The 23,691-nt window shown below is 50.8% G+C and overlaps 1 protein-coding gene across 1 annotated transcript; it reads right to left on the bottom strand.

Annotated features, from left to right (window-relative positions):
- Window positions 1-78: 78 nt before the first annotated feature.
- LOC110512108 (double-strand-break repair protein rad21 homolog A) lies at window positions 79-23,613 on the bottom strand. Its single transcript, XM_090219641.1, has 14 exons — window positions 23,429-23,613; window positions 22,475-22,664; window positions 21,712-21,841; window positions 21,371-21,470; window positions 20,908-21,014; window positions 19,121-19,315; window positions 17,756-17,878; window positions 17,081-17,206; window positions 15,576-15,799; window positions 13,988-14,138; window positions 3,788-3,921; window positions 3,318-3,500; window positions 1,778-1,858; window positions 79-1,164 (listed from the first exon to the last, which is right to left on the bottom strand). Exons 2-14 carry the CDS (start codon window positions 22,616-22,618, stop codon window positions 973-975), a joined length of 1,890 nt encoding a protein of 629 aa, XP_090075767.1. The 5' UTR covers window positions 22,619-22,664; window positions 23,429-23,613; the 3' UTR covers window positions 79-972.
- Window positions 23,614-23,691: the final 78 nt, after the last annotated feature.

Genomic DNA, 23,691 nt, shown 5'->3' with positions numbered 1-23,691 from the left:
CATTGATCTTGCTTTCGGGAACAGATGCTTGATGTCATTTCACCAGACTGAACAGTTCAGAGTGTGTAAACCAAGTATTTAAAACACTTTTATTTCAAATTCTTTACAGAAGTATCACAACAGCTAGTTAACCATAAGACGTAAAAACATGGGATCGTCAACTTTCATTGAAACATGTCTAGTTTCTTTATGCAACAACAACAACAATAGCTGTGGAGGTACAAAACGCAACGGGAATAAATGGGCATTATTATACACCTAAACAATACAATTCAATGCTAGTCGTAATATAGCCAATTTATCAACAGAAATAACAGAAAAAAATGATTTTTTTTTTAATATGAAAACCAGGATTTTATGTCAAGTGCAATGAGGAAGAAGTCGAGGTGAAGAGCACTTATTCCATTTCTCTCATGATATAACAGTGCCTGTAAACAGCATGTATGTAAGCATAAAAGACTAAATGTTCTTACACCATTTTTTGGGGGGGGGGGAATTCTTGATTGGAGACTAAAATTTGATGAATCTTTTGATGAATTTGACCGTTACAGAGCAGTGGGACATGTATTGTTCCAACACCCTCCCCCCCCCCTCCCCCCACCCCAAAACAAACAACTAGTGTGGTCGGAAAGCTTTACAAAATGAAGGGGGAAAAAAAAGGAACTTGACAGGAAATATAAATATACTGGATAAATGCATTTCTCACTTAAAAAAACACAATACTGCATGATTCAGTTGGTGGTAGATACAGTACAATCCTTTTCAAAGTTAGCATTTAGGACACCCCCCCCCCCCAACAAAAAAAATGGCAAAAAAAAAACCTAAAACATACATAAAAATAGTGAAAAAGACATTTCCAAATGGCACCATATTCCCTATATAGTGCACTACTTTTGCCCAGAACCCTAGGAGGCTCTGGTCAAAAGTAGGGCGCTGTATAGGAACCAGTGCCATTTGGACCTCGGGCAGTGTCTAAACCAGGTGGAATCTTGGTCCGGCTGTAGCGATGATGTCACTGTAAGGCTCGGTCTGGTTGAGCTCGATGGCCTGCTGTTTCTTCAGGACCAGGAAACTGTAGAACTTGGCGGCCGCCTGCTTCTTGTTGTTGTCTCGGCACAGCTCCAACAAGCTGACCTGCTCGGCTCCCGTCTTGGCCATGACTCGCTGTAGAGAGGAGAGAACAGAGAGACCGTCACCTTACTGATCAATGGTCTGTACCAACCAGATAACAGACCGACCCAGGAGCTCGTCCAACCAGCTAGACAACAGACCGACCAGATATCATCAGATGTAGACATCAGATATCATCAGATATCATCAGATGTAGACATCAGCTATCATCAGATATCATCAGATGTAGACATCAGATATCATCAGATATCATCAGATGTAGATATCCGATATCATCAGATGTAGACATCAGATATCATCAGGTAGACATCAGATATCATCAGATATCATCAGATATCATCAGATATCATCACATGTAGATATCAGATATCACCACATGTAGACATCAGATATCACCAGATATCACCAGATATCATCAGATATCATCAGATATCATCAGATGTAGACATCAGATAACATCAGATATCATCAGATGTAGACATCAGATATCATCAGATGTAGATATCAGATATTCTCCAACGACCTGTTTTCCATTACAGCAATTTTCCACATGGAAATGTAATATTCTGTACCTCTAATTTCCAACAGAACATCAGCATAGTTTGTTTGTTTACCTGAAGAAGTGAACAACAAGAGGTTTGTTTACCTGAAGGCCATGCAGCATCTGCTGGGTCCTCTTGTTCCACCTCTTCTCCTCCTGGTCCTGAGTTGGATCACCCTCCTCCTCCTGAAAACACACACACACTCTCTCTGAAAACATGCAGGACCTCAAGGCGTCTGGACACAGTCCATTCATCTCCAAAGGTATCATAGATGTGTATAACGCACAAAATGTAACTTTTCCATCAGGCCGGTTGACGTCACATTGTTGACGTGTTTATCAAGCTACGGTTCAAGTTGACCCCAAGTGTGACGACATAAAAAAATATAAACATTCTTTACACATCTTCTGATCTTAACTTCTAATCAGTTACGTCACTCCATCTCCCCCCACTCTCTACCCCCCAGGTCTCTACCCACTCCCCCAACCCCCCAGGTCTCTACCCTCCTCCCCCAGTCTCTACCCTCCTCCCCAACCCCCCAGGTCTCTACCCTCCTCCCCCAGTCTCCACCCTCCTCCCCAACCCCCCAGGTCTCTACCCTCCTCCCCCAGTCTCCACCCTCCTCCCCAACCCCCCAGGTCTCTACCCTCTTCCCCCAGTCTCCACCCCCTCCCCAACCCCCCAGGTCTCCACCCTCCTCCCCAAGTCTCTACACTCCGCCCCAGGTCTCTACCCTCCTCCCCAACCCCCCAGGTCTCTACCCTCCTCCCCCAGTCTCCACCCTCCTCCCCAACCCCCCAGGTCTCTACCCTCCTCCCCAACCCCCCAGGTCTCCACCCTCCTCCCCCAGTCTCCACCCTCCTCCCCCAGTCTCCACCCTCCTCCCCCAGTCTCTACCCTCCTCCCCCAGGGTCTCTATCCTCCTCCAACCCCCCAGGGTCACCACCCTCCTCCAACCCCCCAGGGTCACCACCCTCCTCCAACCCCCCAGGGTCACCACCCTCCTCCAACCCCCCAGGGTCACCACCCTCCTCCAACCCCCCAGGGTCACCACCCTCCTCCAACCCCCCAGGGTCACCACCCTCCTCCAACCCCCCAGGGTCACCACCCTCCTCCAACCCCCCAGGGTCACCACCCTCCTCCAACCCCCCAGGGTCACCACCCTCCTCCAACCCCCCCAGGTCTCTACCCTCCTCCAACCCCCCCAGGTCTCTACCCTCCTCCAACCCCCCCAGGTCTCTACCCTCCTCCCCAGCCAGGTCTCTACCCTCCTCCCCAGCCAGGTCTCTACCCTCCTCCCCAGCCAGGTCTCTACCCTCCTCCCCAGCCAGGTCTCTACCCTCCTCCCCAGCCAGGTCTCTACCCTCCTCCCCAGCCAGGTCTCTACCCTCCTCCCCAGCCAGGTCTCTACCCTCCTCCCCAGTCTCTACCCTCCTCCCCAGTCTCTACCCTCCTCCCCAGTCTCTACCCTCCTCCCCAGTCTCTACCCTCCTCCCCAGTCTCTACCCTCCTCCCCAGTCTCTACCCTCCTCCCCAGTCTCTACCCTCCTCCCCAGGTCTCTACCCACCCCACCAACCCCCCAGGTCTCTACCCTCCCCCCCCCCCGTATAAACCCTCCCTGATGGTAAGTTGCCACCACTCACCTCCTCATCACTGTCATCCTTGTCCTTCTTCTCCTTGTCCAGCAGGTCCAGCTCAGGCACCAGCTGTGTGAGGTTGAGGCTCTCCTCTGGGGGCAGGTCTACCTGGGCCATGGAGAGGACCGACTGATCAGCCTGAGCTAACGAGAGGACTGAGAGATCAGCCTGAGGCTCCTGGGCTCCCATCTAAAAGGACGAGACGAGAGAGGGTTGTTGGATACACACACCAGAACAAGTCAGAGGGAAGACAAAACATCAACCATGTCATTACTGGTTGTTGAATACCTTTATTTACACCTTGCTGTCATTAGCAGATGCTCTGATTCAGAGACTTTACTAGGTGCATCTGACTACAGTAGTTAAGACAACTAGTCACAGGAAATGGACAAAACATGAATGATTCCATTGGTGGCTGGTTGGGGGGGGGGGGAGGCTGATATCCCAGTCTCCTGAATGAAAGCAGCAGTACTCACAGGCAGGCCAGCCTCCTTGTGTTTGAGTCCGTGTGGGGTGGACGGTGGTGGCATGACAGTCTCATCCAGGGTGGTCCTACTCCCCTCCATGGCTGAGGCCTGCAGCATACTGGGTTCCTCCATGATGGTCTGGTCTGAGGAGAGAGAGACACAGGGTTGGTTTGATAATGACAGGTCTGGTCTGAGGAGAGAGAGACACAGGTTTGGTTTGATAATGACAGGTCTGGTCTGAGGAGAGAGAGAGAGAGAGACAAAGGGTTGGTTTGATAATGACAGGTCTGGTCTGAGGAGAGAGAGAGAGACACAAGGTTGGTTTGATAATGACAGGTCTGGTCTGAGGATAGAGAGACACAGGGTTGGTTTGATTATGACAGGTCTGGTCTGAGGAGAGAGACGGAGAAAACCTTCTCTGGGGTTAGTATATGAGGGGTGAGACAGGGAGAAAGCCTCCTCTGGGGTTAGTATATGAGGGGTGAGACAGGGAGAAAGCCTCCTCTGGGGTTAGTATATGAGGGGTGAGACAGGGAGAAAGCCTCCTCTGGGGTTAGTATATGAGGGGTGAGACAGGGAGAAAGCCTCCTCTCTGGGGTTAGTATATGAGGGGTGAGACAGGGAGAAAGCCTCCTCTCTGGGGTTAGTATATGAGGGATGAGACAGGGAGAAAGCCTCCTCTCTGGGGTTAGTATATGAGGGGTGAGACAGGGAGAAAGCCTCCTCTCTGGGGTTAGTATATGAGGGGTGAGACAGGGAGAAAGCCTCCTCTGGGGTTAGTATATGAGGGGTGAGACAGGGAGAAAGCCTCCCCTCTGGGGTTAGTATATGAGGGGTGAGACAGGGAGAAAGCCTCCTCTCTGGGGTTAGTATATGAGGGGTGAGACAGCCTCCTCTCTGGGGTTAGTATATGAGGGGTGAGACAGGGAGAAAGCCTCCTCTCTGGGGTTAGTATATGAGGGGTGAGACAGGGAGAAAGCCTCCTCTCTGGGGTTAGTATATGAGGGGTGAGACAGGGAAAAAGCCTCCTCTGGGGTTAGTATATGAGGGGTGAGACAGCCTCCTCTCTGGGGTTAGTATATGAGGGGTGGGACAGGGAGAAAGCCTCCTCTCTGGGGTTAGTATATGAGGGGTGAGACAGGGAGAAAGCCTCCTCTCTGGGGTTAGTATATGAGGGGTGAGACAGGGAGAAAGCCTCCTCTCTGGGGTTAGTATATGAGGGGTGAGACAGGGAGAAAGCCTCCTCTCTGGGGTTAGTATATGAGGGGTGAGACAGGGAGAAAGCCTCCTCTCTGGGGTTAGTATATGAGGGGTGAGACAGGGAGACAGCCTCCTCTCTGGGGTTAGTATATGAGGGGAGAGACAGGGAGAAAGCCTCCTTCCTCTCTGGGGTTAGTATATGAGGGATGGGACAGGGAGAAAGCCTCCTCTGGGGTTAGTATATGAGGGGTGGGACAGCCTCCTCTCTGGGGTTAGTATATGAGGGGAGAGACAGGGAGAAAGCCTCCTCTCTGGGGTTAGTATATGAGGGGTGAGACAGGGAGAAAGCCTCCTCTCTGGGGTTAGTATATGAGGGGTGAGACAGGGAGAAAGCCTCCTCTCTGGGGTTAGTATATGAGGGGTGGGACAGCCTCCTCTCTGGGGTTAGTATATGAGGGGTGAGACAGGGAGAAAGCCTCCTCTCTGGGGTTAGTATATGAGAGGTGAGACAGGGAGAAAGCCTCCTCTCTGGGGTTAGTATATGAGGGGAGAGACAGGGAGAAAGCCTCCTCTCTGGGGTTAGTATATAAGGGGTGAGACAGCCTCCTCTCTGGGGTTAGTATATGAGGGGTGGGACAGGGAGAAAGCCTCCTCTCTGGGGTTAGTATATGAGGGGAGAGACAGGGAGAAAGCCTCCTTCCTCTCTGGGGTTAGTATATGAGGGGTGAGACAGGGAGAAAGCCTCCTCTCTGGGGTTAGTATATGAGGGGAGAGACAGGGAGAAAGCCTCCTCTCTGGGGTTAGTATATGAGGGGTGAGACAGCCTCCTCTCCGGGGTTAGTATATGAGGGGTGGGACAGGGAGAAAGCCTCCTCTCTGGGGTTAGTATATGAGGGGTGAGACAGGGAGAAAGCCTCCTCTCTGGGGTTAGTATATGAGGGGTGAGACAGGGAGAAAGCCTCCTCTCTGGGGTTAGTATATGAGGGGTGAGACAGGGAGAAGGCCTCCTCTCTGGGGTTAGTATATGAGGGGTGAGACAGGGAGAAAGCCTCCTCTCTGGGGTTAGTATATGAGGGGTGAGACAGGGAGAAAGCCTCCTCTCTGGGGTTAGTATATGAGGGGTGAGACAGGGAGAAAGCCTCCCCTCTGGGGTTAGTATATGAGGGGTGAGACAGGGAGAAGACCTCCTCTCTGGGGTTAGTATAAGAGGGGAGAGACAGGGAGAAAGCCTCCTCTCTGGGGTTAGTATATGAGGGGTGAGACAGGGAGAAATACTAACCCCAGAGAGGAGGCTATGAGGGGTGAGACAGGGAGAAAGCCTCCTCTCTGGGGTTAGTATATGAGGGGTGAGACAGGGAGAAAGCCTCCTCTCTGGGGTTAGTATATGAGGGGTGGGACAGCCTCCTCTCTGGGGTTAGTATATGAGGGGTGAGACAGGGAGAAAGCCTCCTCTCTGGGGTTAGTATATGAGAGGTGAGACAGGGAGAAAGCCTCCTCTCTGGGGTTAGTATATGAGGGGAGAGACAGGGAGAAAGCCTCCTCTCTGGGGTTAGTATATGAGGGGTGAGACAGCCTCCTCTCTGGGGTTAGTATATGAGGGGTGGGACAGGGAGAAAGCCTCCTCTCTGGGGTTAGTATATGAGGGGAGAGACAGGGAGAAAGCCTCCTCTCTGGGGTTAGTATATGAGGGGAGAGACAGGGAGAAAGCCTCCTCTCTGGGGTTAGTATATGAGAGGTGAGACAGGGAGAAAGCCTCCTCTCTGGGGTTAGTATATGAGGGGTGGGACAGGGAGAAAGCCTCCTCTCTGGGGTTAGTATATGAGGGGAGAAACAGGGAGAAAGCCTCCTCTCTGGGGTTAGTATATGAGGGGTGAGACAGGGAGAAAGCCTCCTCTCTGGGGTTAGTATATGAGGGGAGAGACAGGGAGAAAGTCTCCTCTCTGGGGTTAGTATATGAGGGGTGAGACAGCCTCCTCTCTGGGGTTAGTATATGAGGGGAGAGACAGGGAGAAAGCCTCCTCTCTGGGGTTAGTATATGAGGGGTGAGACAGGGAGAAAGCCTCCTCTCTGGGGTTAGTATATGAGGGGAGAGACAGGGAGAAAGCCTCCTCTCTGGGGTTAGTATATGAGGGGTGAGACAGGGAGAAAGCCTCCTCTCTGGGGTTAGTATATGAGGGGTGAGACAGCCTCCTCTCTGGGGTTAGTATATGAGGGGAGAGACAGGGAGAAAGCCTCCTCTCTGGGGTTAGTATATGAGGGGAGAGACAGGGAGAAAGCCTCCTCTCTGGGGTTAGTATATGAGGGGTGAGACAGGGAGAAAGCCTCCTCTCTGGGGTTAGTATATGAGAGGTGAGACAGGGAGAAAGCCTCCTCTCTGGGTTTAGTATATGAGGGGAGAGACAGGGAGAAAGCCTCCTTCCTCTCTGGGGTTAGTATATGAGGGATGGGACAGGGAGAAAGCCTCCTCTGGGGTTAGTATATGAGGGGTGGGACAGCCTCCTCTCTGGGGTTAGTATATGAGGGGAGAGACAGGGAGAAAGCCTCCTCTCTGGGGTTAGTATATGAGGGGTGAGACAGGGAGAAAGCCTCCTCTCTGGGGTTAGTATATGAGGGGTGAGACAGGGAGAAAGCCTCCTCTCTGGGGTTAGTATATGAGGGGTGGGACAGCCTCCTCTCTGGGGTTAGTATATGAGGGGTGAGACAGGGAGAAAGCCTCCTCTCTGGGGTTAGTATATGAGAGGTGAGACAGGGAGAAAGCCTCCTCTCTGGGGTTAGTATATGAGGGGAGAGACAGGGAGAAAGCCTCCTCTCTGGGGTTAGTATATAAGGGGTGAGACAGCCTCCTCTCTGGGGTTAGTATATGAGGGGTGGGACAGGGAGAAAGCCTCCTCTCTGGGGTTAGTATATGAGGGGAGAGACAGGGAGAAAGCCTCCTCTCTGGGGTTAGTATATGAGGGGTGAGACAGGGAGAAAGCCTCCTCTCTGGGGTTAGTATATGAGGGGAGAGACAGGGAGAAAGTCTCCTCTCTGGGGTTAGTATATGAGGGGTGAGACAGCCTCCTCTCTGGGGTTAGTATATGAGGGGTGAGACAGGGAGAAAGCCTCCTCTCTGGGGTTAGTATATGAGGGGAGAGACAGGGAGAAAGCCTCCTTCCTCTCTGGGGTTAGTATATGAGGGGTGAGACAGGGAGAAAGCCTCCTCTCTGGGGTTAGTATATGAGGGGAGAGACAGGGAGAAAGCCTCCTCTCTGGGGTTAGTATATGAGGGGTGAGACAGCCTCCTCTCCGGGGTTAGTATATGAGGGGTGGGACAGGGAGAAAGCCTCCTCTCTGGGGTTAGTATATGAGGGGTGAGACAGGGAGAAAGCCTCCTCTCTGGGGTTAGTATATGAGGGGTGAGACAGGGAGAAAGCCTCCTCTCTGGGGTTAGTATATGAGGGGTGAGACAGGGAGAAAGCCTCCTCTCTGGGGTTAGTATATGAGGGGTGAGACAGGGAGAAGGCCTCCTCTCTGGGGTTAGTATATGAGGGGTGAGACAGGGAGAAAGCCTCCTCTCTGGGGTTAGTATATGAGGGGTGAGACAGGGAGAAAGCCTCCTCTCTGGGGTTAGTATATGAGGGGTGAGACAGGGAGAAAGCCTCCCCTCTGGGGTTAGTATATGAGGGGTGAGACAGGGAGAAAGCCTCCTCTCTGGGGTTAGTATATGAGGGGTGGGACAGCCTCCTCTCTGGGGTTAGTATATGAGGGGAGAGACAGGGAGAAAGCCTCCTCTCTGGGGTTAGTATATGAGGGGTGAGACAGGGAGAAGGCCTCCTCTCTGGGGTTAGTATAAGAGGGGAGAGACAGGGAGAAAGCCTCCTCTCTGGGGTTAGTATATGAGGGGTGAGACAGGGAGAAATACTAACCCCAGAGAGGAGGCTATGAGGGGTGAGACAGGGAGAAAGCCTCCTCTCTGGGGTTAGTATATGAGGGGTGAGACAGGGAGAAAGCCTCCTCTCTGGGGTTAGTATATGAGGGGTGGGACAGCCTCCTCTCTGGGGTTAGTATATGAGGGGTGAGACAGGGAGAAAGCCTCCTCTCTGGGGTTAGTATATGAGAGGTGAGACAGGGAGAAAGCCTCCTCTCTGGGGTTAGTATATGAGGGGAGAGACAGGGAGAAAGCCTCCTCTCTGGGGTTAGTATATGAGGGGTGAGACAGCCTCCTCTCTGGGGTTAGTATATGAGGGGTGGGACAGGGAGAAAGCCTCCTCTCTGGGGTTAGTATATGAGGGGAGAGACAGGGAGAAAGCCTCCTCTCTGGGGTTAGTATATGAGGGGTGGGACAGGGAGAAAGCCTCCTTCCTCTCTGGGGTTAGTATATGAGGGGTGAGACAGGGAGAAAGCCTCCTCTCTGGGGTTAGTATATGAGGGGTGAGACAGGGAGAAAGCCTCCTTCCTCTCTGGGGTTAGTATATGAGGGGTGAGACAGGGAGAAAGCCTCCTCTCTGGGGTTAGTATATGAGGGGAGAGACAGGGAGAAAGCCTCCTCTCTGGGGTTAGTATATGAGGGGAGAGACAGGGAGAAAGCCTCCTCTCTGGGGTTAGTATATGAGAGGTGAGACAGGGAGAAAGCCTCCTCTCTGGGGTTAGTATATGAGGGGTGGGACAGGGAGAAAGCCTCCTCTCTGGGGTTAGTATATGAGGGGAGAAACAGGGAGAAAGCCTCCTCTCTGGGGTTAGTATATGAGGGGTGAGACAGGGAGAAAGCCTCCTCTCTGGGGTTAGTATATGAGGGGAGAGACAGGGAGAAAGTCTCCTCTCTGGGGTTAGTATATGAGGGGTGAGACAGCCTCCTCTCTGGGGTTAGTATATGAGGGGAGAGACAGGGAGAAAGCCTCCTCTCTGGGGTTAGTATATGAGGGGTGAGACAGGGAGAAAGCCTCCTCTCTGGGGTTAGTATATGAGGGGAGAGACAGGGAGAAAGCCTCCTCTCTGGGTTTAGTATATGAGGGGAGAGACAGGGAGAAAGCCTCCTTCCTCTCTGGGGTTAGTATATGAGGGATGGGACAGGGAGAAAGCCTCCTCTGGGGTTAGTATATGAGGGGTGGGACAGCCTCCTCTCTGGGGTTAGTATATGAGGGGAGAGACAGGGAGAAAGCCTCCTCTCTGGGGTTAGTATATGAGGGGTGAGACAGGGAGAAAGCCTCCTCTCTGGGGTTAGTATATGAGGGGTGAGACAGGGAGAAAGCCTCCTCTCTGGGGTTAGTATATGAGGGGTGGGACAGCCTCCTCTCTGGGGTTAGTATATGAGGGGTGAGACAGGGAGAAAGCCTCCTCTCTGGGGTTAGTATATGAGAGGTGAGACAGGGAGAAAGCCTCCTCTCTGGGGTTAGTATATGAGGGGAGAGACAGGGAGAAAGCCTCCTCTCTGGGGTTAGTATATAAGGGGTGAGACAGCCTCCTCTCTGGGGTTAGTATATGAGGGGTGGGACAGGGAGAAAGCCTCCTCTCTGGGGTTAGTATATGAGGGGAGAGACAGGGAGAAAGCCTCCTCTCTGGGGTTAGTATATGAGGGGTGAGACAGGGAGAAAGCCTCCTCTCTGGGGTTAGTATATGAGGGGAGAGACAGGGAGAAAGTCTCCTCTCTGGGGTTAGTATATGAGGGGTGAGACAGGGAGAAAGCCTCCTCTCTGGGGTTAGTATATGAGGGGAGAGACAGGGAGAAAGCCTCCTTCCTCTCTGGGGTTAGTATATGAGGGGTGAGACAGGGAGAAAGCCTCCTCTCTGGGGTTAGTATATGAGGGGAGAGACAGGGAGAAAGCCTCCTCTCTGGGGTTAGTATATGAGGGGTGAGACAGCCTCCTCTCCGGGGTTAGTATATGAGGGGTGGGACAGGGAGAAAGCCTCCTCTCTGGGGTTAGTATATGAGGGGTGAGACAGGGAGAAAGCCTCCTCTCTGGGGTTAGTATATGAGGGGTGAGACAGGGAGAAAGCCTCCTCTCTGGGGTTAGTATATGAGGGGTGAGACAGGGAGAAGGCCTCCTCTCTGGGGTTAGTATATGAGGGGTGAGACAGGGAGAAAGCCTCCTCTCTGGGGTTAGTATATGAGGGGTGAGACAGGGAGAAAGCCTCCTCTCTGGGGTTAGTATATGAGGGGTGAGACAGGGAGAAAGCCTCCCCTCTGGGGTTAGTATATGAGGGGTGAGACAGGGAGAAGGCCTCCTCTCTGGGGTTAGTATAAGAGGGGAGAGACAGGGAGAAAGCCTCCTCTCTGGGGTTAGTATATGAGGGGTGAGACAGGGAGAAATACTAACCCCAGAGAGGAGGCTATGAGGGGTGAGACAGGGAGAAAGCCTCCTCTCTGGGGTTAGTATATGAGGGGTGAGACAGGGAGAAAGCCTCCTCTCTGGGGTTAGTATATGAGAGGTGAGACAGGGAGAAAGCCTCCTCTCTGGGGTTAGTATATGAGGGGAGAGACAGGGAGAAAGCCTCCTCTCTGGGGTTAGTATATGAGGGGTGAGACAGCCTCCTCTCTGGGGTTAGTATATGAGGGGTGGGACAGGGAGAAAGCCTCCTCTCTGGGGTTAGTATATGAGGGGAGAGACAGGGAGAAAGCCTCCTCTCTGGGGTTAGTATATGAGGGGAGAGACAGGGAGAAAGCCTCCTCTCTGGGGTTAGTATATGAGAGGTGAGACAGGGAGAAAGCCTCCTCTCTGGGGTTAGTATATGAGGGGAGAAACAGGGAGAAAGCCTCCTCTCTGGGGTTAGTATATGAGGGGAGAGACAGGGAGAAAGTCTCCTCTCTGGGGTTAGTATATGAGGGGTGAGACAGCCTCCTCTCTGGGGTTAGTATATGAGGGGAGAGACAGGGAGAAAGCCTCCTCTCTGGGGTTAGTATATGAGGGGAGAGACAGGGAGAAAGCCTCCTCTCTGGGTTTAGTATATGAGGGGAGAGACAGGGAGAAAGCCTCCTTCCTCTCTGGGGTTAGTATATGAGGGGTGAGACAGGGAGAAAGCCTCCTCTCTGGGGTTAGTATATGAGGGGTGAGACAGGGAGAAAGCCTCCTTCCTCTCTGGGGTTAGTATATGAGGGGTGAGACAGGGAGAAAGCCTCCTTCCTCTCTGGGGTTAGTATATGAGGGGTGAGACAGGGAGAAAGCCTCCTCTCTGGGGTTAGTATATGAGGGGAGAGACAGGGAGAAAGCCTCCTCTCTGGGGTTAGTATATGAGGGGTGAGACAGGGAGAAGGCCTCCTCTCTGGGGTTAGTATATGAGGGGTGAGACAGGGAGAAAGCCTCCTCTCTGGGGTTAGTATATGAGGGGTGAGACAGGGAGAAAGCCTCCTCTCTGGGGTTAGTATATGAGGGGTGAGACAGGGAGAAAGCCTCCCCTCTGGGGTTAGTATATGAGGGGTGAGACAGGGAGAAGGCCTCCTCTCTGGGGTTAGTATATGAGGGGAGAGACAGGGAGAAAGCCTCCTCTCTGGGGTTAGTATATGAGGGGTGAGACAGGGAGAAATACTAACCCCAGAGAGGAGGCTATGAGGGGTGAGACAGGGAGAAAGCCTCCTCTCTGGGGTTAGTATATGAGGGGTGAGACAGGGAGAAAGCCTCCTCTCTGGGGTTAGTATATGAGGGGTGAGACAGCCTCCTCTCTGGGGTTAGTATATGAGGGGAGAGACAGGGAGAAAGCCTCCTCTCTGGGGTTAGTATATGAGGGGTGAGACAGGGAGAAAGCCTCCTCTCTGGGGTTAGTATATGAGGGGAGAGACAGGGAGAAGGCCTCCTCTCTGGGGTTAGTATATGAGGGGAGAGACAGGGAGAAAGCCTCCTCTCTGGGGTTAGTATATGAGGGGTGGGACAGCCTCCTCTCTGGGGTTAGTATATGAGGGGTGAGACAGGGAGAAAGCCTCCCCTCTGGGGTTAGTATATGAGGGGTGAGACAGGGAGAAATCCTCCCCTCTGGGGTTAGTATATGAGGGGTGAGACAGGGAGAAAGCCTCCCCTCTGGGGTTAGTATATGAGGGGTGAGACAGGGAAAAAGCCTCCTCTCTGGGGTTAGTATATGAGGGGTGAGACAGGGAGAAAGCCTCCTCTCTGGGGTTAGTATATGAGGGGTGAGACAGCGAGAAAGCCTCCTCTGGGGTTAGTATATGAGGGGTGAGACAGGGAGAAAGCCTCCTCTCTGGGGTTAGTATATGAGGGGAGAGACAGGGAGAAAGCCTCCTCTCTGGGGTTAGTATATGAGGGGTGGGACAGCCTCCTCTCTGGGGTTAGTATATGAGGGGTGAGACAGGGAGAAAGCCTCCTCTCTGGGGTTAGTATATGAGGGGTGAGACAGGGAGAAAGCCTCCTCTCTGGGGTTAGTATATGAGGGATGGGACAGGGAGAAAGCCTCCTCTGGGGTTAGTATATGAGGGGTGAGACAGGGAGAAAGCCTCCTCTCTGGGGTTAGTATATGAGGGGTGAGACAGGGAGAAAGCCTCCTCTCTGGGGTTAGTATATGAGGGGTGGGACAGCCTCCTCTCAGGGGTTAGTATATGAGGGGTGGGACAGCCTCCTCTCTGGGGTTAGTATATGAGGGGTGAGACAGGGAGAAAGCCTCCTCTCTGGGGTTAGTATATGAGGGGAGAGACAGGGAGAAAGCCTCCTCTCTGGGGTTAGTATATGAGGGGTGGGACAGCCTCCTCTCTGGGGTTAGTATATGAGGGGTGAGACAGGGAGAAAGCCTCCTCTCTGGGGTTAGTATATGAGGGGTGAGACAGGGAGAAAGCCTCCTCTCTGGGGTTAGTATATGAGGGATGGGACAGGGAGAAAGCCTCCTCTGGGGTTAGTATATGAGGGGTGAGACAGGGAGAAAGCCTCCTCTCTGGGGTTAGTATATGAGGGGTGAGACAGGGAGAAAGCCTCCTCTCTGGGGTTAGTATATGAGGGGTGGGACAGCCTCCTCTCAGGGGTTAGTATATGAGGGGTGGGACAGCCTCCTCTCTGGGGTTAGTATATGAGGGATGGGAGGCTGAAGGTAACTTACCAATAACGTCCCTGCCAGACAGAGCCTCCTCTCTGGGCACCTCGGGGTTCTCCAGGTCCTTCAGGAACTCATCCAGACTATCAGCCTCTCCTCCCTTCCTCCTCTTCCTCATCTCATCCGGCACCAGGGGAGTCAGGCAGCGCGTGAACATCTGACAACACAGGACATATTTCAGTTAAAACCCATTCACCTCCTGTCGTCCCAGAGGGACAGTTAATGACACGTTCACCCCCTCCAGACTAAAGCTGCGTGTCCACCCCCTCCAGACTAAAGCTGCGTGTCCACCCCCTCCAGACTAAAGCTGCGTGTCCACCCCCTCCAGACTAAAGCTGCGTGTCCACCCCCCCCAGACTAAAGCTGCGTGTCCACCCCCCCCAGACTAAAGTTGCGTGTCCACCCCCCCCAGACTAAAGTTGCGTGTTCACCCCCCCCAGACTAAAGCTGCGTGTCCACCCCCTCCAGACTAAAGCTGCGTGTTCACCCCCCCAGACTAAAGCTGCGTGTCTACCCCCTCCAAACTAAAGCTGCGTGTTCACCCCCTCCAGACTAAAGCTGCGTGTTCACCCCCTCCAGACTAAAGCTGCGTGTTCACCCCCTCCAGACTAAAGCTGCGCGTTCACCCCCTCCAGACTAAAGCTGCGCGTCCACCCCCTCCAGACTAAAGCTGCGCGTCCACCCCCTCCAGACTAAAGCTGCGCGTCCACCCCCTCCAGACTAAAGCTGCGTGTCCACCCCCCCAGACTAAAGCTGCGTGTCCACCCCCTCCAGACTAAAGCTGCGCGTCCACCCCCTCCAGACTAAAGCTGCGCGTCCACCCCCTCCAGACTAAAGCTGCGCGTCCACCCCCTCCAGACTAAAGCTGCGTGTCCACCCCCTCCAGACTAAAGCTGCGTGTCCACCCCCTCCAGACTAAAGCTGCGTGTCCACCCCCTCCAGACTAAAGCTGCGTGTCCACCCCCTCCAGACTAAAGCTGCGTGTCCACCCCCTCCAGACTAAAGCTGCGTGTCCACCCCCTCCAGACTAAAGCTGCGTGTCCACCCCCTCCAGACTAAAGCTGCGTGTCCACCCCCCCCAGACTAAAGCTGCGTGTCCACCCCCCCCAGACTAAAGCTGCGTGTTCACCCTCTCCAGACTAAAGCTGCGCGTCCACCCCCTCCAGACTAAAGCTGTGTGTTCACCCCCTCCAGACTAAAGCTGCGTGTCCACCCCCTCCAGACTAAAGCTGCGTGTCCACCCCCTCCAGACTAAAGCTGTGTGTTCACCCCCTCCAGACTAAAGCTGCGTGTCCACCCCCTCCAGACAAGCTGATTCAGAAGTCTAGACTCGTCTATATCTAGTGAGATACAAGCTGAAAGGGAAATGGTTTCATGCATCGGTTACTGCAACTTCAAAAGGCCATTGTTCACGTCTGTGTGTGTGTGTGTGTTCACGTCTGTGTGTGTGTTCACGTCTGTGTGTGTGTGTTCACGTCTGTGTGTATGTGTCTGTGTGTGTTCACGTCTGTGTGTATGTGTCTGTGTGTGTTCACGTCTGTGTGTATGTGTCTGTGTGTTCACGTCTGTGCGTTGATCTCCTCCTGTCTCTTACCTTCAGCAGTTTGCTGTTCCAGAGCGGCTGTGCGGGGAGAGAGAAGAGTTTCTCCACTCCTCCGGTCTCTTTCCACATCATCAGCTTCTTGGTGGGAGGGGCCAGGTCCAACGTGGTCACGATGTCCGAGTAGTCGCTGAGCTGGGCGCGGATCGACTTACTGTCCAGCTCCTTCAGGTTGTCGACAATCAGCTTCCTCTTCCTCTTCGCCTTGGTCTCTTTCACTGGACAGAGAAGTGTGGATGTCATTCTCTGACACTACACAGGGAAATGTGGATGTCATTCTCGTCCACTAGACAGAGAAGTGTGGATGTCATTATCTGACACTACACAGGGAAGTGTGGATGTCATTCTCTGACACTACACAGGGAAGTGTGGATGTCATTATCTGACACTAGACAGAGAAGTATGGATGTCATTCTCTGACACTACACAGGGAAGTGTGGATGTCATTCTCTGACACTACACAGGGAAGTGTGGATGTCATTCTCATTCACTAGACATAAGTGTGGATGTCATTCTCTGACACTAGACATAAGTGTGGATGTCATTCTCAGACACTAGACAGAGAAGTGTGGATGTCATTCTCATTCACTAGACATAAGTGTGGATGTCATTCTCTGACACTAGACAGAAGTGTGGATGTCATTCTCAGACCCTAGACAGGGAAGTGTGGATGTCATTCTCAGACCCTAGACAGGGAAGTGTGGATGTCATTCTCTTTCACTAGACAGGGAAGTGTGGATGTCATTCTCGTTCACTAGACAGAACTACCTGACATGATGACTCCTTGCTGTCCCCAGTCCACCTGGCCGTGCTGCTGCTCCAGTTTCAACTGTTCTGCCTTATTATTATTCGACCATGCTGGTCATCTATGAACATTTGAACATCTTGACCATGTTCTGTTATAATCTCTACCCGGCACAGCCAGAAGAGGACTGGCCATCCCACATAGCCTGGTTCCTCTCTAGGTTTCTTCCTAGGTTTTGGCCTTTCTAGGGAGTTTTTCCTAGCCACCGTGCTTCTACACCTGCATTGCTTGCTGTTTGGTGTGTTAGGCTGGGTTTCTGTACAGCACTTTGAGATATCAGCTGATGTACGAAGGGCTATATAAATACATTTGATTTTGATGGTTTTGGGGATGCTTTGCTGCCTCAGGACCTGGACGACTTGCCTTAATAGAAGGAACCATGAATTAATTATCCTCTGTACCAGAGAGTTCTAGAATGTCTCTGTACCAGAGAGAGAAGAGAAGTGTTTTCGGTTGTGTTTCTACACTATTCTGACACAGGAGAGCTGCTCACCAGACAAGCTGAGAGAAGTGTTTCTGGTTGTGTTTCTACACTATTCTGACACAGGAGAGCTGCTCACCAGACAAGCTGAGAGAAGTGTTTCTGGTTGTGTTTCTACACTATTCTGACAGAGGAGAGCTGCTCACCAGACAAGCTGAGAGAAGTGTTTTCGGTTGTGTTTCTACACTATTCTGACAGAGAAGAGCTGCTCACCAGTGATGTCGATAGGCTCCAACGCAAAAGCCTCCTCCTCATTGTGGACCAGAGTGGTCTGTTCCGTCTGGTCCTGCATGGCCGGCAGGGGCTCGACTGGGCCGGAGTCGGGACTGTCTGGACCCGCTGTAGGACAACAACACACCTTAATACACACAGTAGGAGTGATGACAGCAGTAATTATCTTCTAGGTCGTTTTAACGGTGTCATGGTTAAATCAATAATAACAAGCTTCTAGGTCATTTTAATGGTGTCATGGTTAAGTCGATAATAAGAAGTGTCTAGGTCGTTTTAATGGCGTCAAGGTTAAGTCGACAATAACAAGCTTCTAGGTCGTTTTAATGGTGAATTGTTATCGATTAACCAAACACACAAGCTTGTGATCCGGGTAGTGTTCAGTAGGGAGAAAACGTTTGAGAAACAGGGAGGTTACAACCTGAACTTGTCAAATGAGAACACAGGTGTTTTGTTTTCTGCTGGGAAATGTATTTGCTACGGTACGCCCTAATGAACAACACACTGACACGTTATCCCAGAAAGAGAGACAGATCAACAGATTTTAAAATGACCACATCGGTCTGGGTAATGAAAACAACACACTGACACGTTATCCCAGAAAGAGAGAAAGATCAACAGGTTTTAAAATGACCACATCGGTCTGGGTAATGAACGCACGTGACTGTAGGTTGTCGAAGTCGTCCTCATCGTCTCCATGGTCTGGGGGAATCACGCTCTCTGTGATGGCTGGAGGGTCGTCAAATATACCACCCCCATCCTCCTGGGACAGTAGTTTATCCACTGGACAAACGAGACAACACACGGTTCAGGCTCCGGGACAAACCATTTGGGGAGAGGGGGGGTGATAACACATTGACTGCCGTCAACACATCACTCTGAATCCAGAATAGTACTATATTAATCCTTCACACAAACACACAGCTTAGAGCACAGAGACAGTCAACACTATGGGGCGGTTTCCCAGCATTCCCCTCCCTCCCTACCCAACATTCCCCTCCCAAAGAGCACAGAGACAGTCAACACTATGGGGCGGTTTCCCAGCATCCCCCACCCTACCCAGCATTCCCCTCCCTAAGAACACAGAGACAGTCAACACTATGGGGCGGTATCCCAGCATTCCCCTCCCTCCCTAAGAGCACAGAGACAGTCAACACTATGGGGCGGTATCCCAGCATTCCCCTCCCTCCCTAAGAGCACAGAGACAGTCAACACTATGGGGCGGTATCCCAGCATTCCCCTCCCTCCCTAAGAGCACAGAGACAGTCAACACTATGGGGCGGTATCCCAGCATTCCCCTCCCTCCCTAAGAGCACAGAGACAGTCAACACTATGGGGCGGTATCCCAGCATTCCCCTCCCTCCCTAAGAACACAGAGACAGTCAACACTATGGGGCGGTATCCCAGCATTCCCCTCCCTCCCTAAGAACACAGAGACAGTCAACACTATGGGGCGGTATCCCAGCATTCCCCTCCCTCCCTAAGAACACAGAGACAGTCAACACTATGGGGCGGTTTCCCAGCATTCCCCTCCCTCCCTACCCAACATTCCCCTCCCTAAGAACACAGAGACAGTCAACACTATGGGGCGGTATCCCAGCATTCCCCTCCCTCCCTAAGAACACAGAGACAGTCAACACTATGGGGCGGTATCCCAGCATTCCCCTCCCCCCTACCCAACATTCCCCTCCCTAAAAGCACAGATACAGTCAACACTATGGGGCGGTTTCCCAGCATTCCCCTCCCCAAGAGCACAGATACAGTCAACACTATGGGGCGGTATCCCAGCATTCCCCTCCCTCCCTAAGAGCACAGAGACAGTCAACACTAAGAGCGGTTTCCCAGCACCCCCCCCCCCCCCCCCCCAACCTCCTAACACCCCCCAGCATTCCCCTCCCTACCCAGCATCCCCCTCCCTCCCTACCCCGCCAGCACCCCCCTCCCTACCCTACCCCGCCAGCACCCCCCCTCCCTACCCAGCATTCCCCTCCCTCCCAGCACCCCCCCCCCCCTCCTCCTCCCTACCCAGCATTCCCCCTTCGTTGTTCTCCATGGTGTCTCCAAAGTCGTCGTACTCCAGGTGGTTGGACTTGTCCGGCAGTTGAGCAGGCCCAGGCTCTGCCTCCAGCAGCAGATTGGAGGCTGTCGCTCCATGGATGATGTCCTCTTCAAAGCCTCCCTCTACCCTCATCATCTCACGGTCATCCATGCCAAAGTCAGCTGGGAGCGCGGGAGGGACACAGAGGGTTGTTACAATACATGGAAAGCCAATGGCAAAGAGATAGGATGTAAGGTAATATTCATGAGAAGGTCTGATTCTAACTAATCTAAGTAATCTAGTTAGCATTATGAGAATGTGTCTCCAGCTAGGTAATCTAGTTAGCATTATGAGAATATGTCTCCAGCTAAGTAATCTAGTTAGCATTATGAGAATGTGTCTCCAGCTAAGTAATCTAGTTAGCATTATGAGAATGTCTCCAGCTAGGTAATCTAGTTAGCATTATGAGAATGTCTCCAGCTAAGTAACCTAGTTAGCATTATGAGAATGTCTCCAGCTAGGTGATCTAGTTAGCATTATGAGAATGTGTCTCCAGCTAAGTAATCTAGTTAGCATTATGAAAATGTGTCTCCAGCTAAGTAATCTAGTTAGCATTATGAGAATGTCTCCAGCTAGGTAATCTAGTTAGCATTATGAGAATGTCTCCAGCTAAGTAACCTAGTTAGCATTATGAGAATGTCTCCAGCTAGGTGATCTAGTTAGCATAATAACAATATATGTCTCCAGCTAGGTAACCTAGTTAGCATTATGAGAATGTGTCTCCAGCTAAGTAACCTAGTTAGCATTATGAGAATGTCTCCAGCTAGGTAATCTAGTTAGCATTATGAGAATGTCTCCAGCTAAGTAACCTAGTTAGCATTATGAGAATGTCTCCAGCTAGGTGATCTAGTTAGCATAATAACAATATATGTCTCCAGCTAGGTAACCTAGTTAGCATTATGAGAATGTCTCCAGCTAAGTAACCTAGTTAGCATTATGAGAATGTCTCCAGCTAAGTAACCTAGTTAGCATTATGAGAATGTATGACTTAGTTTTAGATTTGCATATTCATGAACCAGTTTGGTTTTTACAGGGGAAATGCAACATTGTGTATTATGAACATGACTTGCTGTTGCATATTCAGTAGCGATCCAAAACCCGGTTAAAGAGATTCTCAGGTACTTTGTATACTTTTCAGCCAGTAGTTCTGAAAGTAGCACACGAGCCAAAAGCGGCCCACAAAAATTTGCATAATACATCACACACGTGCTGATATGTGCACCACGTCGTTGCTCTCTCTCTCTGCTGTGTCCACTGGGCCGTTGAGCCCGCCCTGGATATCGCTGGGCAGGCCTCTGGCTAGCGGTCACTCAAATGGGAGGAGCTGAAGCTCATTGGCTAGAACTAAAATTGCTAGGGGGCTGGCCCACATGGGGGAGATGTGCCATGCCAAATGTACCTTACAGTTAAAAAAAAAATTAAAAATTAAAATTAAAAAAATATTTAAAAAGTTGCTTTGAAACTGGGGATTTCACAGCTAATTGAGGTATGAGTAATTCTGCTCATAGATTATGCAAAATGGGAGGAGCTGAAGCTCATTGGCTAGAACTGAAATTGCTAGGTGGCTGACCGGCCCACGTGGGGGAGATGTAAACTCCACATTGACATCAAGCCAAAGACGGGAGTTGAAATAAATATACACACTTTCTTGGTCGCCAAAAATACCGGAGCACGTCGAACAAAAAGCCAGGAATATTGACAGACAGCCCCTTACCAAAGTCATTGTCCTGCATGAGGCTGAGGTTCCCCACCTCCTCCCTCATGGTGATCTCCTCCACTCTGCTCTGGTTCAGGGTGAACTGCTGGGCGACGTCTATGTCGCTGTGGAAACAACCGGCAGTGTCAACGTTATAGCGCAGCATAATCACCCGTTCCTTATGTCAGATAGCCGAGCACAATCTGTATTTGGTTAGGAAGGGACGGGGGTCTCCTAAAATTAGGAGGATACTTGTTAGGTGATTTGCATCCTCATTAGTTGCCTGTTACAAAAGCAACAGTCCTCTTCCTGGGAGGGCTGTGTAGGGTTGTATTGGGAGGGAACTTCCTCCATAGACACACATACACACATATACATATACACACATATACATATACACACACATATACATATACACACATATACATATACATATACACACACACACACATACACACATATATATATATACATGACTTACTCAAGGTCAGGTAAGGGTTGGTCAAAGTCGTGGAAATCCTCCGGCAGGGTGATAGCGTTGTAGGCAGCCTCTCTGTTCTCCTCTGGCAGATCCACCACACCTGGGGGGCAGCCAGACAGAGTGGTGAGCAAATAAACAAACAAAAAAATCAGTAAGACTAGGATCACCAGCCGCTCAAACTCCTGATCTCCTCAAGTTTAGTCCTAGTCAAGTACCTGGTCTGAAAGCCACATTGATTAACCTTATTCCTAGTCCCATAAGACCCTAGCTACATACCTGGTTTGAAAGCCATCTTGATTAAGTTTATTTCCTAGTCCCATAATAAGAGCCAAGCTACGCACCTGGTCTGAAAGCCATCTTGATCTTGATGAAGGCTTCATTACAGTCAGCCAGGAGGTACTTGGCCTTCCTGTTGTAGATCCTCACCACACCGAGCAGGAGGTGACCTGAGGTCCTCAGCGCCATCTTCACCTAGGGGGAGGAGACAGAACCATGGGTGTATTCAGTGTGGTGAAATGTTCTGAACGCAGTTGATACAGAATGAAGAGAGACGATATGATTCCCTATTCTATCTGACAATCATTTCTGGTCTACAAGAATAGACTTCTAGTTTGAACGTTGCGTAACGATGTGCCCTCCTGACCAGGTCCCATGGATCACATCAGGGAGGAGACGTCATAGGTAACATTACATCATCATCGGCCGAAGAACAGTCGACCGCAAGCATCACCCAGTAGCTGTGGTCACTACCAAGGTATGTTACTTGATGTGGGTAACATGCATGCAGTCTCAGTCAATCGGCCTGGTTCTAATCTGGTCACTACCAAGGTATGTTACTTGATGTGGGTAACATGCATGCTGCCTCAGTCAATCGGCCTGGTTCTAATCTGGTCACTACCTAGTTCCATCATTAGACCCATACCTACTTCTTCCACACGTAGATCTGAAACTATTGGATTGGGCAATGCGGAAATAAGGTTAGCCAATGGGATGTCTAATGAACGGCCAAGGGATGAGACTGACTTCTCAGACTGGGTCTTCATTGTGTAAGGGCATTCAACAGAGACATGAATCATGATATCTGCTAGCCAGGTCTCCGCTTACCTTGGGGCAGATAATGCTCTCCACACTGCTCTCTAGGTTACATTCAAACACATGAGCCTTGGTCAGCTTCTTGTCCCAGTGGGCCGCTAGCCAGATCTTGGCCAGAGGCCCACGTTTGGACAGGACAAAGTGGGCGTAGAACATTGCCCCGGTTGGTTGCTAGCTCTTGAAGAACCGGGGGTCAGAGCACCTGGAATAGAGAAATACGTATTTCAACGCTTTATGGTATGTGATAGTATGTGAAATAGCAACTTTCTCTAAATGTTTAGGTAGCTAAGCTTTTGGGAAGAAAATTCTACATGCAAAATAGACGGTAGTTGTAGCTAATATCAACGAATAAAATGTGTAGTTTTGGATTGAAAATACTTCTCATTCACGACTCTTTTGGCTTTTTGGATGATAGGAGACCAATAATCAGAAATATCTGCCTTGCAATCTAATAAATAACTTAGGGTAGCTAATTATTGTACTGGTTGAAACGGGATTTATATAGTTAGCAGCTCATATTCAAGTACTGGTGGACTTGCGAGTTAAAAGTTGTCCGGAAAAAAAATCTACTACTTGGGGCTTTGATTGAACATGGCTAGGCTAGCATGCTAACATGCTAGCTCACGTTAACTGTTCAGTTAGCAAGAGAGCTAGTTAGCTAGCTTGAAATCCTAGCAACAATTTCGGAACATATATCAAAGTAAACAAAATAAGAAGAGAAGCATGATAATACATCATCCTAATTGATCATAATTGTGGGATGCATCATTTCACGCTAACTAGCGACGGTGCTGAGCGTGCGTGCATTAACTGCAAACACTTTTTCCCCCCCGGTAGCGGTTAGCAGGCGCGCTAGTTGGTAGGAGGGCCCCGGTACAGAAAGCATCGGCGTGCACGCTAATATCTCATCACAAAACTCACAAATCTTTTTTTTTTTTTTCATAAAGTAAAATATATTTAACTTACCGATTGTACCCCCCCTTTCAAAATAAATATCAATGATTATGCAATTACTCCCAGCGATTGTCTCTTCCTGTTGTACTCATGAAAAGAGTCAAGATGGCGCCAGTAGACTTCCTCCCGCTCAGTGTCCTTTTAAAATCAGCAGGATGTTTACAGCCCGAAACATGGCGAAGGGAGGAGTCTGCTCGTGTTGACAGCCAGCTGCAAATGGCAAATGCATTGACCAATGATAGCGGGCGAGATTGTTTAAATTCGATTATTGCAAA

This window comes from Oncorhynchus mykiss, chromosome 3, assembly GCF_057628025.1.
Source record: "Oncorhynchus mykiss isolate SJ-2025 chromosome 3, ASM5762802v1, whole genome shotgun sequence".
Taxonomy (NCBI): Eukaryota; Metazoa; Chordata; class Actinopteri; order Salmoniformes; family Salmonidae; genus Oncorhynchus; species Oncorhynchus mykiss.
The sequence above is the reverse complement of the archived record's forward strand: the minus strand, read 5'-3'. Positions and strand labels throughout refer to the sequence as shown.